This window comes from Mizuhopecten yessoensis, unplaced genomic scaffold (genome assembly GCF_002113885.1).
Source record: "Mizuhopecten yessoensis strain PY_sf001 unplaced genomic scaffold, ASM211388v2 scaffold10793, whole genome shotgun sequence".
NCBI classification, from domain to species: Eukaryota; Metazoa; Mollusca; class Bivalvia; order Pectinida; family Pectinidae; genus Mizuhopecten; species Mizuhopecten yessoensis.
In genome coordinates this window covers 41,779-59,225 of record NW_018408724.1, presented here as the reverse complement: position 1 = coordinate 59,225, position 17,447 = coordinate 41,779, and the positions used below count along the sequence as shown (strand labels likewise).

At 35.9% G+C, this 17,447-nt stretch overlaps 1 protein-coding gene across 2 annotated transcripts in view; it reads left to right on the top strand.

Moving 5' to 3' along the window:
* The window catches only part of LOC110462418 (hemicentin-1-like), a 31,518-nt gene extending 22,499 nt beyond the window's left edge, over positions 1 to 9,019 (top strand). Inside the window, exons 9-17 of one of the 2 annotated variants that reach the window (XM_021516365.1) lie at positions 2,552 to 2,851; positions 3,112 to 3,216; positions 3,482 to 3,503; positions 3,811 to 3,884; positions 5,067 to 5,094; positions 5,243 to 5,319; positions 5,813 to 5,840; positions 6,644 to 6,711; positions 8,109 to 9,019. In XM_021516365.1, the coding sequence (XP_021372040.1) occupies positions 2,552 to 2,851; positions 3,112 to 3,216; positions 3,482 to 3,503; positions 3,811 to 3,884; positions 5,067 to 5,094; positions 5,243 to 5,319; positions 5,813 to 5,840; positions 6,644 to 6,711; positions 8,109 to 8,188 (782 nt within the window). In that variant the 3' untranslated portion in view covers positions 8,189 to 9,019. Of the gene's footprint in view, positions 1 to 2,551; positions 2,852 to 3,111; positions 3,217 to 3,481; positions 3,504 to 3,810; positions 3,885 to 5,066; positions 5,095 to 5,242; positions 5,320 to 5,812; positions 5,841 to 6,640; positions 6,712 to 8,108 lie in introns of both variants that reach the window. The other variant, XM_021516364.1, reaches the window with a different exon arrangement.
* Positions 9,020 to 17,447: the final 8,428 nt, after the last annotated feature.

Genomic DNA, 17,447 nt, shown 5'->3' with positions numbered 1-17,447 from the left:
CCTGTGCCGATTTAATATTCGTTTATTAACGAATTGAGAGACTGTACAAGTGAACGAATATACTGTGGAAATAAACACACAAATAGTCCTACGAAAAGTGTCTGTATCCCACATAGGCATGTGCAACCGCTCCAAAACGTCGATAAATTAGGAATTCCAGTTGCCTGAATTATTCGAATGAAATGTGCATTTCACCATTCATTTCTGAAGGATGCGATTTTATGTGATCAAAAACCGGTGTTATCAGTCGGAGTTAATGAATGTTTATTCTGCTTTGGACTGTGTATGGACTTTCTAAATATCACATGAATGTTTATTTTTTTTACTCGATTTTGTAATTAATTTCCTTTAAAAGTAAACTAGCGGCAAAAATAAACTGTGCATGCCTAACATGTGTTATAAAAGTAAATGTGTATGACGTAGAACAACAACGTTTTCAGGGAAAATTTATTTGTTATTTATTAACAGTTGCATTCCATTTTCATCGTTATGGAATCAATAAGATCCGCTCAGGAGTGACGTAAACACTACAGGGGTCAATACTGAGTTCACAAAGTTAATACCTCTTATGTCCACCGTTTGCCTGAATGCAAGCCTGGCAACGTCGTCGCATGGATCCTATCAGACGGTTCAAGAATCTGTACCAACGCTGCAGCCAAATCAGTCAACGTCACCAGTTGATTAGGTAATGCCAGTAATCTGCGCTTCATTTCAACCAAGACGTGTTCAATGGGCGACAGATCGTAGAATACAGCAGGCCAGGGCAACACGTCAACGTTCTGCTGGGCCAGAAAGTCAATAGCGACACGAGCTGTGTGTGGCCTGGCGTAATGTGACGTTGCTGCCCTTGCACTAATGGAGTGACGTGGGTCTGGAGGATCTCGTGACGGTAACGTAGCTCAGAGGCGTTCTCCCGTTGGCTGTAATGCCGCCCCAAATCATAACGCTGCCTCCGCCGAAAGACAGTCATTGTACCACACACGCGTCACGGAAACGTTCTCCAACGCAACGATACACTCTGGAACGTTCGTCACTGCTATCCAGGTGGACTCGCGACTCGTCCGTAAACAAAATGCCTGCCCAATCCCGTCGAGTAAATCACAGACGCCTTCTGCACCAGTCCAGACGTGCTACACGATGACGTGGCAGAAGAACTGGGCGGATTGCAGGACGTCGCGGACGGATAGCTCGTTCACGCAATCGGTTCCGTATAGGCCTCGGGCTTTTTGGTAGCAACCCAGGGATTGTCCGTGCAGTCAAACTTGCCGTTTGGAAGCGATTTCTCAAATGGACGAGCCGAATGTGGTTGTCCTGTTGACGTGATGTCACACGGGGACGTCTCGCACGAGGTCGATCGCAGACGTGGCCAAACTGTTGATGTTGTCGCCACAAATCCTGGATTGTGTTTCGATGGACATGTACACGTGTAGAGACAACGACTTGGCCCATACCAGCTTGAAGAATACCAATAATCCGGAGGCGGCCATTTTCATTGCATTTCCTCAGCATAGCATTAATCACAAATAAAAACGTGATAATGCTGTTTTTACTGTTCACTGGTCTCAACAGTGACCCGACAGTTGAAAAATAAACTTTCATTGTCGAATTTGATGACTTGACGAGAAAAACGTGCAAATTGGTCAACGCCTATAGAGAGCAAACTGCACGGGAAACACTGTCAATGACACACGGATAGTGTGTATGTGTCATACTCGGTCATGTGTGTGAATTTCAATGTATATACAGTTGGTAATACATGTTCTATAACAGTTCCCCGCATGCGCAGTTTCTTTTTGCCGCTAGTATACATACTAAAAACAATTCGCAGTATTTAATTCATATTTAATTATCATAATCAATCGAATACTAGCAATAATTGGGATAATCATTTATTATCACATATCAACTATATAATGTAAACATTTGAAACTCTATATTAGCCCGACATAATGTTTACTAAGACGTAAATACACATGATTTCTTTGCGATTATTTGACCATAGAATGTTTTAAAATGTTTAAATGAAAACAAATCGTAAATTCATGAATATAGATATTCAAATTCCTCCTCCCCTATATGTCCAATATATGGTTATAATTTGTGTCTGCGTTATCAAGAAGTAATTATATATTTAGTGTTACGTTTGTTTTGTCTTTTTCCTAATCTACCAAAATCCATTTAAGAGGTGGTTGAGCAAGTGTCAGTCAGTATTTAGTTTGTAGGATATAGACGCTACACACTCGGGTGTAATGACCATAACTATTTAATAGGACGTTAGACGCAAACAAACCAAACCAAACCAAACCCTCAAATGTAGAATGTGGTGTCAGAACATCAGTAAAACCTCGGTTCTGACCCGAAATATGCAGCTTCGCATGAAATATCCATATCCCAAATACTGACATGTTTGACTCTATTGAGAAACAATAAACACATTAATAGCATCCCTTTATCATCGTATATCTCCTTGTTATTTTCACTGACATGAATAAATATGATAATTCGTGATTCATGACAATAATTGAAACATACCGTTCATGTTGATTTCCAGAGAGTCCTAGTTTCCCAAAAAGACTAACCGTTGGCTGTGCAAAGCCTTATGCTGCCAAAGTATCGTGGAAGGATGGCGGCCACGCGCAATATTACCAAGTCTTTTTTAGCACTGATGAATTTCTACAATCAAATCAACCATATCCTGTGACTGTTACTGAAAAGGAAGCCGGACGTGTTATGTATAGTCTAGATATAAACAATCTTGAGGGAGGACAACTGTATTACTTTAAGGTTGCAGCATTCAATGAATACGGAAATACAACATCGCTTGATGCTGTTGGATGTACAGTTCAGCAGGGTAAAATGTTTTCACTCCATATTCACATATAGAAATGTTATTCTAATTCTGCTGAAATGGTTTATTAAGTCAGAAGTTCCATTTCGTGTTTATCAACCCACTTGATAAGTTATTGCGTTTAGTTTTTTACAATTGTGTTAACTTGGTTGATGGCGATACGCTACGTCATAAATATGGCTTTTAAATATTATTTGCGTTGTCCACATGAAGAAAATATTGTATCATTTATATTTAATTGCCGATTTTGTTTTCTAACGTAGCACTTTCCTGCGGTAGTGACAGCATGTATATAACAGGACTTGTGTTGATTTGTGTTGCCGTAGTAACGCTCCTATGTACAGTTGGACTCGGAATATTTATCAAACGTAAGTCCCCCCCCCACACACACACACACACACAAACACACAGTGAAGTATTACGACGAAACTAGTTATACAAAGCTAAGATTTTTTTTCTTCAAACAACTGTTCGTTTTGTTTCATCGCAAAACCAGCATGCATTGCTTTAAACACAATATCATATTAATAGATATATTGTACTATTACCAGATGTTTGAAGTTGGCGGGATCAACTATTTTTCCTTTATTGCTTTTACTTTATCTTCGTATATTTCTTTTTATTAATATTTAGGAAACGGTGGACTGCCTTTTCTGTAAGTAAATACAGATGTTTTACAAATATATGGACGATCATGCACATGCCGTCTCTTTGGTTCATGAAGTTAGTAAGCCTTTGATTATTCAAATTACTGAAAATAGCTCTATTTTGAAATACGTTTAAAGATAACACGCAAACTATTTTGATGTGTAAACTTATATAAAATCAGCCGAATGTATAAAATACAGTTTTCTGCTTGATAAAGTTCGCAAAAAATATTTGAGAACGACATCTACTTGATAAGGGTAAGAAAAGTATTCTCCTTCCAAACAAAATCATGGATTGTACTATAAAATTTTCAGGAAATGCCGGCACCCGCATCCGGGAGAAATCCAGAGCGTTCAACTTTCAGAACGTCGTAACGTCAATGAAGCACGTGAGATACATTTATAATCTCAAAGTTCTACGCGTTATTCTTGTTATTAAGGAAAATTTACTTTGGATTGAAATACATTTTCCTGAATTTTGTCGATTTGGGTGAAATATTCCATTGTTGGTTTCAACTGCAATAGCAAACCCAAGTCAGAGTTGCTTTGTATATTATTTTTCCATCTTGTTGAATTACTCATAATGATAATAACCAGTGATTCGCTTTTTGCGTGTAATTGAAAAAATAACAGGACTAGTTTTATACATTTATCGTCATTCATCTTTTTTTTTCTCTATCGGAACTGTCTTCGAAATTAACCTGATGGTTTTCCGTTTTTTTTATCCAATTTCTGGTATATAAGTGATTTGTAAGTGTCATTATTGGTGTCACAGAAAAAATATATTTTGAGATGAACTTATTTTTAAAAGGAATCTTGATAATTTTCCCTATTATTTACAATGAGAATTAGCAAACAGTTTTACATCATTATATTTTTCATCATTATATTTTTTTATAATATTGATATACGATACATCTGTAGCTAAATCTACACAAATTTGGGATTAATGTTTTACTTTAAAAAAAACAAAAAAAACAATACGATCCAAATAGCGATAAAAAACACGTTAATTTGTATTCAGGCCAATATTTGTTGTTAACAAAAAGAAAAAGACTGTCTAGTTTTCTTTCCAAGTAATAATTTGTATTTAACTTCGTATACATTTTAACAACAGACATACGCTCTATAGAGTTTCTGTTACGATGCCGCTAGGGGACCAAAGTTTTGTTCGTGGTGGAAGAAAACCCATGGAGGAAATACACCCTGCCATTAAAGTAATCACCTGCAATAGCAGGGTTGTGTTTCGTGTTTTCCAATCCATGCCGTTTCAACTATTGCTTGACACATACATTTGAACACCTTTGGCGATTTCTTCTTAAAATCCGCATCTTTAGTTAAATCAACAATCTCGGCTTTCATCCAAACATCTTGTAATATCATGTCTGCAATATCAAGGTAAGCTGACTGTAAGGTGGCACTTTATTTATCTATGTTTGAATTTGTTTGTCCATTTTTGTTTCGCGTTCATTATCAGTTTTTGCTCCGAAATAATGTTTTTTCTTTGTTTTTTAGAAAGAATGTAGAGTGAAAGATGAGATTGACATTTGCATTTACAATCTAATTTACAGATACGAAAACCGACAGAGAAGAAGAAGGGTAAGATTGCTTGAACATACATTACATACTTGTTTTCAACGTTTTGTCTCATACTTAGTGAATTGCTGTCTTTATTAAACAAAAAGCAATGCGTCATCGAATAACCAAAGCTTGCATCATTTAATTTATGAATTTGTATTCTATGTAGATTGCAATATGAACAACTTGATACAAATGCAATCGCGAAGCCGTCTGTATACTCTGAAACCGGAAGTCATCATCACGGTAAGACAAATGAAACTAAAGTTTGCTAATGCTCATGACAAACATCAATATCAGGGGCCAAAATAATTGAATGATTTTATTTAGACTGGAACACATAGAAATATACTTGGGAACCCAAATCATGTAGAATTACTGTGCTACTTTGTTGGTTTGAAATATATATAGGGAATATTTCATGTAAATAGCATGCAAGTATTTCAATACACACATACTATCTGTATTTTACGGGTTATATATTGTGGTTATTGAAGTCGCCAATTCAAGTACTGCCGGTAATGTGATTTGCCTTCGTCAAATATCTTAGCCGCTTGATGTTATAATTATAAGCCGCTAGCTTTGTTCTAGAGTGTCTTATCAACAAATAGGCAATCTTGCAGTTACTTTTAGAATCAATAGTATAATGATTGGTATTTACGGTGTGGTTGTGTAGTGAGCAAGTATGTTAACTAAACGTCGCATAAACTTATTCAATTGTACATTAATTGAATTTTAGGTTACCAGAACAATCCAGTCAACGACGGGTGAGTACCAATTGTGAGACATTTCGTCCGACCTTTGAACAATTATTGTTAGTTTTCGTTCTCAGAATGTATTGCAACTATATTGTTTTTTAAATTTGGCACGAGAGTTTAAACTGGACATTTACTTACTCATACCTTATTTGGACTGATCGAAAAGCAAAGATGGCCGAAGTTATTTGTTGGATCTTTCTCAAATGCACGGACATAGATTATAATATTCGGAATGATCGGAAAACTAAGATAGCCGACAGGTAGCCTTCTTGAATTTTCAGAATTCAATTTGTTAGCCTATTTTTCGGAACTACAGGAGTGATCTTTGTCAAATTTCACGTGCATGTTTCAAAAGGTTCCCACTTATACATAGTATTTTTTGGACGGGTTTGGCAATTAACAATCCCACAAGACAGTCACCTTGAATGCTTGAATTTTCTCACACTATCTTCCAAAGAAGTACATGTCAAATCTTAAACTTTTTTCATTTATTGATTCTTAATGGTCCAACGATATGCATATTTGTCTTTATGGCTGAAAAAATGGACCTCAAAGGATATACGTTTGACATGATTAAATAGGTCAAACTGTATTCTTCACTTAGAAAAAAAAGCAATGTCATCATCTGCAGTATGAAGCATTGATCAAAGCTGTCACAAGGTGCATTTACATGACTCAATACAACAGGTAAAAAGGATTAAAGAAGAGAAAAGATCAATCTTGCATATAACCTATACAGATAGTCATTACAGTTCTATATTTATATAATTTCGTGTGAGTAGAAATAAGAGTACATGTATTTCTATTAGTAGACAGTATGAGTCATTGGGAAGGCGATTTACTGAAAACGTCTACGACGAATGCCAAAGCAGAACGTCCGGTAAGTGGTTTTGTAAATTTGTTAAATCGATGATAATCATATACTTCCATTTTATAGATTACGTTAACAAATTATTACAAAACTTAACAATGATTATTTTTGTAACAATCGTCTATGTCATAGATTTAAAATGTAATTGACATTACCGTCACTCTATATAATGCTCATATAAGGAACTAACTTATAGATAGATAATTATGTTCGCATATACAAATTCAATCCACCAAAACTGCATTCAACCGACATCTTGGATCATATAAGAATAAGACAAGATAAACGGGAGTTATTGTCACTTATCAAAACACATCAATACAAAGTCTGCCAAACTCAAAACACAATCGATATCAAACTTGCATATTCATGTTAATATTAGAGATTAGTTTAAAAAAATATCATGCGTTGTGTCATTACGTGAATCAAAAATAACAAATGATCTATTAAATAAACCCAAATCAATAGCTTCTTCAAATTATTATTTTATAAATAAATGATAATTACATCGCTGGCTAATGTTTCAAGTTGGTGAAGGCTCACAAAATATTTTCATATCAATAATCATATACCAACCAGGAATAACTGCGTCAAAGTAACGACGTTAGAGCAATAATACCTACATGCTACCAGTAGGTTACCAGTTGCCAATGAAGTATTGCCAATCAGAAAAGTATATGACATTTGTTTAAACAGTGTTTTACTCCTCTGGCATGGTCACTTTGGCTTCTAATTGACATATTCGAATAAACCTTTATCGGACTTATTCTAACAAAACTTAATGCAATCATAGTTCTAAACATGTATCATTGTATCGGTTTTATTTTGATACTTTAGGATAAAAAGAAATCTGACATGGCCACCGCGGTCTTACGTCATATGGAACATTTGCACTTCTTTTTTCAGTTCAAGCATTACCATGAACACGTGGACGACAGTGTTTTGCTGATCCTCTCTTTCTAACGATGAAGTTGTATAAGGATATTGTCGATTAATATGTATCCCTTCGATTTTTTATATCTTTGTCATTACTTTTAATGTGTTTGATACCGTTTTTTTCTAGTTTTTTTGTTTAGTCAATGGTAACGTTTTTTTTCAAATACGAAAACAAAAAAATGAATTGTGGAAGATAACTATTTCTATTTTTTATTTCTTATAATATTACAAAATACCGCGACGGTGGAGTTCACGTCAGTTGAGGAATGATGAAGGGGGGTAACTTTTGTTATTTTAAGAAGTAAGTGTTTGGTTGATTTTCCATCGACCTATTGATTCATTTATTTCGTATTTTTACTGATTATCTTAAGGGTCTTTGGGGCAGACAATGTACAGTAACCACCTCCAGCCCACAGTTTAACTTTATGTTAAACCTTAAACAGTGACATAATCACCCTTTATATTCTCAGGGAACAAAGGGATATACGTCAACACAACCAATGCAGGGAGTGCTGCTAATTCCGGAGAATGTAAAACAGCCTTCGGTTGATAAAGGCGCATTCAACAAGTAAAACTTAGTGAAGAATTAAAAGGAAAATAGGACACCATTGAGTTCATCAAATATAGATAAGAGATATGCAAATAAACACATAACTACCGATGGTTATGTTTGAAACAACCTCGGTGTTTATGTTCACATTCTGGTGGAGCGGGTAACCATGAGAGTGTGTCGTTTTATTATTAAATTGTTGAAGGATGGAACATGATGTGTACTAAAATTACATGTTTTATCATAGGCTGGAACTGATGTGATTTCGACGACGCTTTTAAATGCTATTAATATTGGTGTTGAAAATAAACTTTTGTTGAATTATCATTCGGTAACACGGTAAAAGCATCACATCCTCCCGAGAAATAATGTTAACAGTCATCGGTATTGTTACTCCTTAGTCATGCTATGCATTGCATATACGTTTGCAGAAGGAGGACTTATACTCACATGAATGAAATCCGTTATGTGTATGTAATAATAATTGATATTACACATCCCGGCTACTTTATACATGACTATGACGTTTTCCTCTCCTTATTTATGTTGCATTTCATTTATTAATGTTTTTGGGATGCTGATGTGATAGAAAAGTAAATGTATCATGCATATGCTAGCCCAATTATTTTTTTATCTTAAATATGTTGCGATAGGTATCATGTTTAAAAGTTGTGTCATATGAACATTATTCAATTAACATACAAGTATCACTACACATTATAAATACCATATCCTTTCCAAGATTAGGTGATTGATGTGTGTCTTACTCCAGGTGGCTGGCTATTCTTGTACGTGATGTGTATATGTCTAGTCTGAGTAAGCATGCTAGGGAATTTTATATCTTATATATTGTCATGTTAAATCTTTGTACATTGTATCCAGCACTCGTCTCTGTATCATTTAACATTTGCTTGATTTATTTTTTTCTATAATATGTTTCATCCTATGTTATCAGTTGCTGATTTTTATTTTTCAAAGATCAGAAATAGATGCGACAGGATTATGATACATGGCACTTGTATTCGATACTGTATGCAATTAATAAGTATCTTATTATATACAATTGTATAACAAACAACTCTAGGTCGACTCCTGGTCGTTCTGCCTCTTTACAATTCTACTCAGAATGAGATAAATAGCCTCCTGGTTTGGTCGATCACATACTTCCAAGTATCACTTATAGCCAATTTGAGTTAAAAAAAAAAAAAAAAAAAAAAAACTTATGCACTGGATAATTCCTGTTACTGAGGCGTAAACCTCTACTTGAATTAGCTATTACTTTTTCCTGTTCAGCCATGGTTTAGTAAAGGACATCTCCTAAACCTTCTCAAGAGGCATCTGTATTCACGATAATTGGTTTAATGAAGTCGACATAGGACAAACCAGGCGGAATAGCTAGTAGAACAATAATTGTGTCAAAAGCTCATTGCTGGCTTTCACCTCCATAAGAAGGGAATTGCATTCCCTTTTGGTACATTGGCAGCCTTGCGAATACAATGAGCTTCAAACAAAAATCATATAAGGATTTTAAGAATTTTGCATTGTATTTTCTGAAACTTCTGTAGTACCTTGTTAAAACCTAGGAATGACAACAGAGTCTTGATGATGGCAGACATTGACTATGTTTTAATGACCTCTAAGTTGTCTGTATCTGTTTGAATTCTCTCCTCCGATACAATGTACCCGAGATAGCACACCGATATAATATGCACATTTTTTTATTTAGACATCACGTGGTGGGGTATCATTTAAACTAGCTAAAGATATTTTTTCAAAGAGTCGCTTGTCATCATGGAGAATTTTATAGTTGTGATATAATCTTGATTGCATATATAGGGATGTTAAATCTCATTGCATTACACAAATGTTTATTATGATTTTTTATTTCAAGTAATTTTATAGCGTCCTATACGGCTTCTTTTTATGTATTTAATGTTAGCACTGCTTACTGGTGGCCAGGCTAGTCTTCAGATTCCTGTCCGCGTTCCATCATATGTATGTTTACATGACTGATGTCCATCTGTAGCATATTTTAAGAACCTTACGGATAATATCGACCTTAACATACCACATTACACAAACAAACATGTCTATATAACGCCGTGTTGAAATGTAGTCTCATCACAACATGTCTGACTGCACACAAAACTCCTCATACTGCCGTGGTGACCTTGTCCTGATGCATGCAATGATCCAAATATGTGGTTTGCAAAAGACGTAAACTTTACCGGCATACCAGACAGCTGTATAGGTAATACAATATGAGTAGAGCATACACACGCCTCCTTCGTAGGATGAATGTGCTTTAACTCAAAGTCAACAAGCATATCAAATTTTCTCTTTCTCAATATCTAACAAAATAGCAGGTTTGTTTACTATTGGTGTGCATATCCACTATAAAACAAAATTAAATGAAGTACGCCCACTGTTCGAACATAATTATTGTCGAATTTACTTGAATTACTTGTTTATCCAAAAAAACGCACAGACATGGTACAATGCTGCTGGTGTCCAACCGACTGGCATGTGTTGTTGTTTATGTTCTTAAGTTACAGTTATGTTCATAGTGTTGGTGTCATACATGTAATCGCAACAAAATGAATATTTTCACTGTTTCACAACTTCAATATAACCATCAACTATTGTCATCGTATGTGCCAGTACCACTGTTTCCTCAAACAACCCATGTACTGGTTAAACTGTTCTAAGCACCATTACAAGTATTGCTACTGTCACCTTATGTAGTAGTATAATAATTGTCACCCTATGTACTGGTATCACTGTTGTCACCATATGTACTAGTACTACAGTTGATACCGTATATTACAGTATTACTGTTGTTACCATCAGTTACTGTAGTCATCCTAAGATGTAGCATTCCTGATGTCACCCTATGTTTTGGTTTGACTTTTGTCACTCCATGTACTAGCATTACATGTGTCACCCTATGCACCAGTATAACCGTTGTCACCCTTTGAACTAGCATTACTGTTGTCACCCTATGTGTCATTATAACTGTTGTCACCCTTTGAACTAGTTTTACTGTTGCCGCCCTATGTACTAATATTACTGTTGTCATCATATGTAATAATATTATTGTTGTCACCCTATGCACCAGCATAACTGTTTTCACCCTATGTACCATTATTCCTGGTGTCACCATTTGTACTAGTATTACTGTTGTTACCCTACGTACTAGTATTACTGGTGTCACCATATGCGCTAGTATTATTGTTGGTGTCATACATGTAATCGCAACAAAATTAATATTTTTACTGTTTCTCAACTGAAATATAACCATTCTCTATTGTCATCATATGTGCCAGAACCACTGTTTCCTTGCAACCCCAGTTTGCAAACAGCCCGTGTACTGGTTTAACTGTTCTAAGCACCCTTAAAACCACATGTACTAGTATTACTGCTGTCTCCATATGTAGCAGTATTAATTTTGTCTCCATATGCACTACTTACTTTTGTCACAAAATGTACCAATATAACTGTTGTCACTCTTTATACTGGTATAACTGTTAAAACCATATGTACTAGTTATACTCTTGCCACCCTATTCAATCGTATAACTGTTCTCATTGTATGTAATAGCATTACTGTTAATGACCCATGTACACATTTTACTGTTGTCACTTCATGTACTAGTATACATGTTGTCAGCCTATGTTCTTGTGTAACAAGTGTCGCCCTATGTACTAGTATTACTGTTGTCACTCTATGCAATAGTATTACTGCTGTTACCCGATGTACTAATATTACTATTGTTACCCTATGTACTATTATTACTATTGTTACCCTATGTACTAATATTACTGGTGTCACCGTATGTACCACTAATACTGTTGTCACCCTTAATGCTAGTTTAACGTTTGTCAACCTGTGTACTATTGTTACTGATGTCGCAGTTTATAAAAGTATAACTGGCGTCCCCTTATGTCCTAGTATTACTCGTGTCACCCTATATACTAGTTTTTTTGTCACCGTATATGTATGTACCATTGCTGCTGTCATCCTATGTACTAGTATTACAGTTGTCACTCTATGCACAGTATTAGCATAACTGTTGGCACCCTGTACGAGTATAACTGTTGTCATCATACGCGCTTGTATCGATAATGTTACGCTATGTTCTAGTATTACTGGTGTCACCCTTTGTTCTAGTATTATTGATGTAACCATATTTACAGTACTAGCATAATTGTTGTCACCCTGTGTAATAGAAATAATGTTGTCATCATATGCGCTAGTAGTGATATTGTCACCCTATGTACTAGTAGTACTGATGTTGTCACCCTATGTACTAGTATTACTGCTGTTATCACCCTATGTGCTAGTGATACTGCTGTTGTCACCCTATGTACTAATATTACTGTTGTTGTCACCCTGTGTACCAGTACTACTGTTGTCAACATAGGGGCTAGTATTGCCGTTGTCACTCTATGTACTAGTATTACTGCTGCTGTTACCATATGTACTAGTATTACTGCTGCTGTCTCCCTATGTACTAGTATTACTGCCATTGTCTCCCTATGTACTAGTATTACTGCCGTTGTCACCCTATAGTAGTATTACTGTTGTTGTCACCATATGTTCTAGTATTACTGATGTTGTCAGTACTAGTATACATGTTGTCAGCCTATGTTCTTGTGTAACAAGTGTCGCCCTATGTACTAGTATTACTGCCATTGTCACCCTATGTAATAGTATTACTGTTGTGGTCACCCTATGTACTAGTATTCCTGTTGTTGTCACCCTATGTACCAGTACTACTGTTGTCAACATAGGGGCTAGTATTGCCGTTGTCACCCTATGTACGAGTATTACTGCTGTTGTCACCATATGTACTAGTATTACTGATGCTGTCACCCTATGTACTAGTACTACTGTTGTCAACATAGGGGCTAGTATTGCCGTTGTCACCCTATGTACTAGTATTCCTGTTGTTGTCACCCTATGTACCAGTACTACTGTTGACAACATATGGGCTAGTATTGCCGTTGTCACTCTATGTACTAGTATTACTGCTGCTGTCACCGTATGTCCTAGTATTACTGTTGTTGTCACCCTATGTACCAGTACTACTATTGTCAACATATGGGCTAGTATTGCCGTTGTCACCCTATGTACTAGAATTACTGCTGTTGTCACCCTACGTACTAGTATTACTGCTGCTGTCACCATATGTACTAGTTTTACTGTTGTTGTCACCCTATGCACTAGTATTTCTGCCGTTGTCATCCTATGTTCTAGTATTACTGCCGTTGTCCCCCTATAGTAGTATTACTGTTGTTGTCACCATATGTACTAGTATTACTGCTGTTATCCCCCTATGTACTAGTGATACTCCTGTTGTCACCCTATGTACTAGTATTACTGCTGCTGTCACCCTATGTACTAGTATTACTGCTGTTGTCACACTATGTACTAGTATTACTGTTGTTGTCACCCTATGCACTAGTATTACTGATGTTGTCACCCTATGTACTAATATTACTGTTGTTGTCACCCTATGCACTAGTATTACTGCTGTTGTCACCCTATGTACTAGTATTACTGCCGTTGTCACCCTATGTACTTGTATTACTGCTGTTGTCACCCTATGTACTAGTATTACTGCTGTTGTCACGCTATGTATTAGTGTTACTGCTGCTGTCACCCTATATACTAGTATTACTGATGTTGTCACCCTATGTACTAGTATTACTGCTGTTATCACCCTATGTACTAGTGATACTGCTGTTGTCACCCTATGTACTAGTATTACTGCCATTGTCACCCTATGTACTAGTATTACTGTTTTTGTCACCCTATGTACTAGTATTACTGATGCTGTCACCCTATGTACTAGTACTACTGTTGTCAACATATGCGCTAGTATTGCTGTTGTCACCATATGGACTAGTATTACTGCTGTTGTCACCCTATGTACTAGTATTACTGTTGTTGTCACCATATGTACTAGTACTACTGTTGTCACCATATATACTAGTACTACTGTTGTCAACATATGCGCTACTATTACTGTTGTATGTTGCCCTATGTTCAAGAATAACTGTTGTAACCATATGTACGAGTATAATTGATGTCGCCCTATGTACTAGTATTACTGTCGTTACCTTATGTACCAGTATTACTGTTGTCCCCCTTATATACTAGTTTAACGGTTGACAATTTGTGTACTAGTATTACTGTTGTTACCCTATGTACTAGTAGTATTGGTGTCACTCTATATACTGGTTTAACGATTGTCACCCTATGTCCTAGTATTACAGTTGTCACCGTATGTGCAAGTATAACTGTTGTCAATTTATGTACAAGTATTACCCGTGCCACCCAATGTACTAGTATTTTTTTGTCCCCCTACATGTATGTTCCATTGATACTGTTGTCACCCTATGTACCAGTATTATTGTTGTGACCCTATGCACTAGTATTACTGGTGTCACCCAACGTACTAGTATTTTTTTGTCCCCCTACATGTATGTTCCATTGATACTGCTGTCACCCTATGTACCAGTATTATTGTTGTGACCCTATGTACTAGTATTACTGGTGTCACCCAATGTGCTAGTATTTTTTTGTCCCCCTACATGTATGTTCCATTGATACTGCTGTCACCCTATGTACTAGTATTATTGTTGTGACCCTATGTACTAGTATTACTGCTGTCACCCTATGTACCAGTATTATTGTTGTGACCCTATGCACTAGTATTACTGTTGTCACCCAATGTACTAGTATTATTGTTGTCACCCTATGCACTAGTATTATTGTTGTCACCCTTACTGTAGTCACCCTATGAACTAGTACAGGGGTATCAGCGTTTCAGTTGACAGATTTTGCGTTTTCATTCCGTTTTCATTCCATTTCATTCCATTTCATTCCATTTCATTCGCGTTTTCATTTTATTTCGTTCTCAAGATTCAATTCGTTCCGTTTCCGTCGCAGAATATTTTTTTTTCGTTTCGTTCTGCTTTGTTCCATGTTAAATCCTCTCTACCCTAATCGTTCCGTTTCGCTCCGTCCCAGTCCGTTCCATCGGCGAGGCGCTTGTACATTGATGTGAAACAAAAAGGCGGCGGTAACTGAGGCAGCCTCAACAACTTATCGACTCAGGCTTAATGTATAAGAATCTCACGAACATACTTTATTTATACGAGCTCGTCGGTTCGGAATGAGAGAAAAAAATAATACGAATGCACATGTCGTCATGTGCGACTATTTTCCTCTCATTCGCGATAGGTACCTGTGGTGATAAGTGTGCTGTGACCCGTATCAGTACATTCAAAACGAATGATGTTACGAACCGTGCGGCTGAAGTTATTACTATCCCGGGGGGAGGGGAGTATATTAGCTTACAAGATTCTTTTTTTTTTATTACAGGCCTAATGGGATATTAGTAATTAGCATACTCATTTTTTCTCTGTTTGACAAAACCCTAGTCAATTCCACATCTTAATTCCCATACCACAGCACAGGGACCTGATAATTTATTACAGCTACCTGCTATGCCTGGTCATAAACCAAGGTTTTCAGAGTTTCCAAATTCGTCAATGTATTGTATTGTTTATTCAACTTGAAGCCTTACGGCTCATAAGCATATATAGCAACGTATAATTGATACAACAGTGATATGAAATACCAAATAATTATAACATCATGAATGAAGCATAATCTTGTACTTCGTATGTATAAATGGACAGTATAATTCTTTAAATTATTATAAAGTACAAGATTAATAAATTATTGGAAGATGGACAGCTCTTATAAAATTACCTCACCTAAGTGTACTGTGGCTATCGGAAAACAGATGAGGTGACAACATTTTCTTAATAACCGGGGCTCAACAAAGAGTATGTTAATTATAAAAAAACAAAAAAAAACAGGCATACAATTTGTATACAGTGGTGTAGTGATCAGGGGATGGACAAAACAATATCTGTTAACCTGGAAATAAACAAGTACTCAAATGTAAGTGTGATAAAAAAACCACAATAACCTCAGGTTGGAATCTAGACCGTTCTAAAAACTTGATTGCAGATATTTTCCTAAATTACACAGCTCTTTTCTGTTATGTACAGCCAGCAGCCGGACAAGTTTATATGAAGATAGGCGGCTCCAGTAATACTTTTTAATGAACTTTTTACGAATATCAACATAGAGTGGACAAATCAGAACAAAATGGAACTCGTCCTCTACCTGGTTTTGATTACAATAACGGCATAACCTATTCGCCCTCGGAATATTACGATACCGACCTTCTTCTACATATAACTGATGCGATGAAAGTCGTAATTTCGAAATAAGTTTAAGATAAGCATCTGGAATAGACTTTGTCNACCTTCTTCTACATATAACTGATGCGATGAAAGTCGTAATTTCGAAATAAGTTTAAGATACGCATCTGGAATAGACTTTGTTAGATAAAATTGTAACGTAAAGTTATCTATCAGGAATTTATACAAATAATATTTGGATGATCTTTCAGCAAATTCATTCCTTGTTTGAATAAAAACATCTGTCAAACGCTGCTTGAAACAATGTAAAAATACCCTTTCATTATCAACATAATGAGTTAACCAGACATTACCAAAACCAGAGGACAATAATAATTGTCTAACTTGACAGCGCCAATTACAGTTTCGGTGATTACATTCATCCATATCTTCATAGACTGACTTAAGAACACAATTGTTGCATTTAATTAGTTTCAACCAATATTTGATTATTCGACACTTCCTGATGATATGCAAAGGCAGACGTCCTAATTCCGAATATACCATAAAAGATGGCGTACCTTTTTTTACATTCAGAATTCTTTCTAAAAAATCAACATGCACTTTTTCTACTTTGTCCGCAATATTGAAACCCCATGTTTCGCAACCGTAATTAAGAGTGGAGGAAACATGGACATCAAAAACATTAAGTTTAGATTCTACATTGAGGGACAAATTGTTACAAATTCTTAACGCATTATACATACATTTACGACCTTGTTCAGCAATAGTAACTTGAGTTTTTGTAAACTTACCATTAAAGCTGAGCAGTACACCAAGGTAATTAAATCTATCAACAATTTCTATTTAATTGCCATTAAAGTTATAAAAATCAGCTCGTAATCTTCCGCCATTACGAAATACAACAATTTTTGTTTTTTCCATATTGACTGTCAATTGCCATTTGTCGCTATATTGTTTTAAGGAGTCTAACATTTTCTGCAAGCCAGAGGCAGATTCTGAGAAAAGGACAG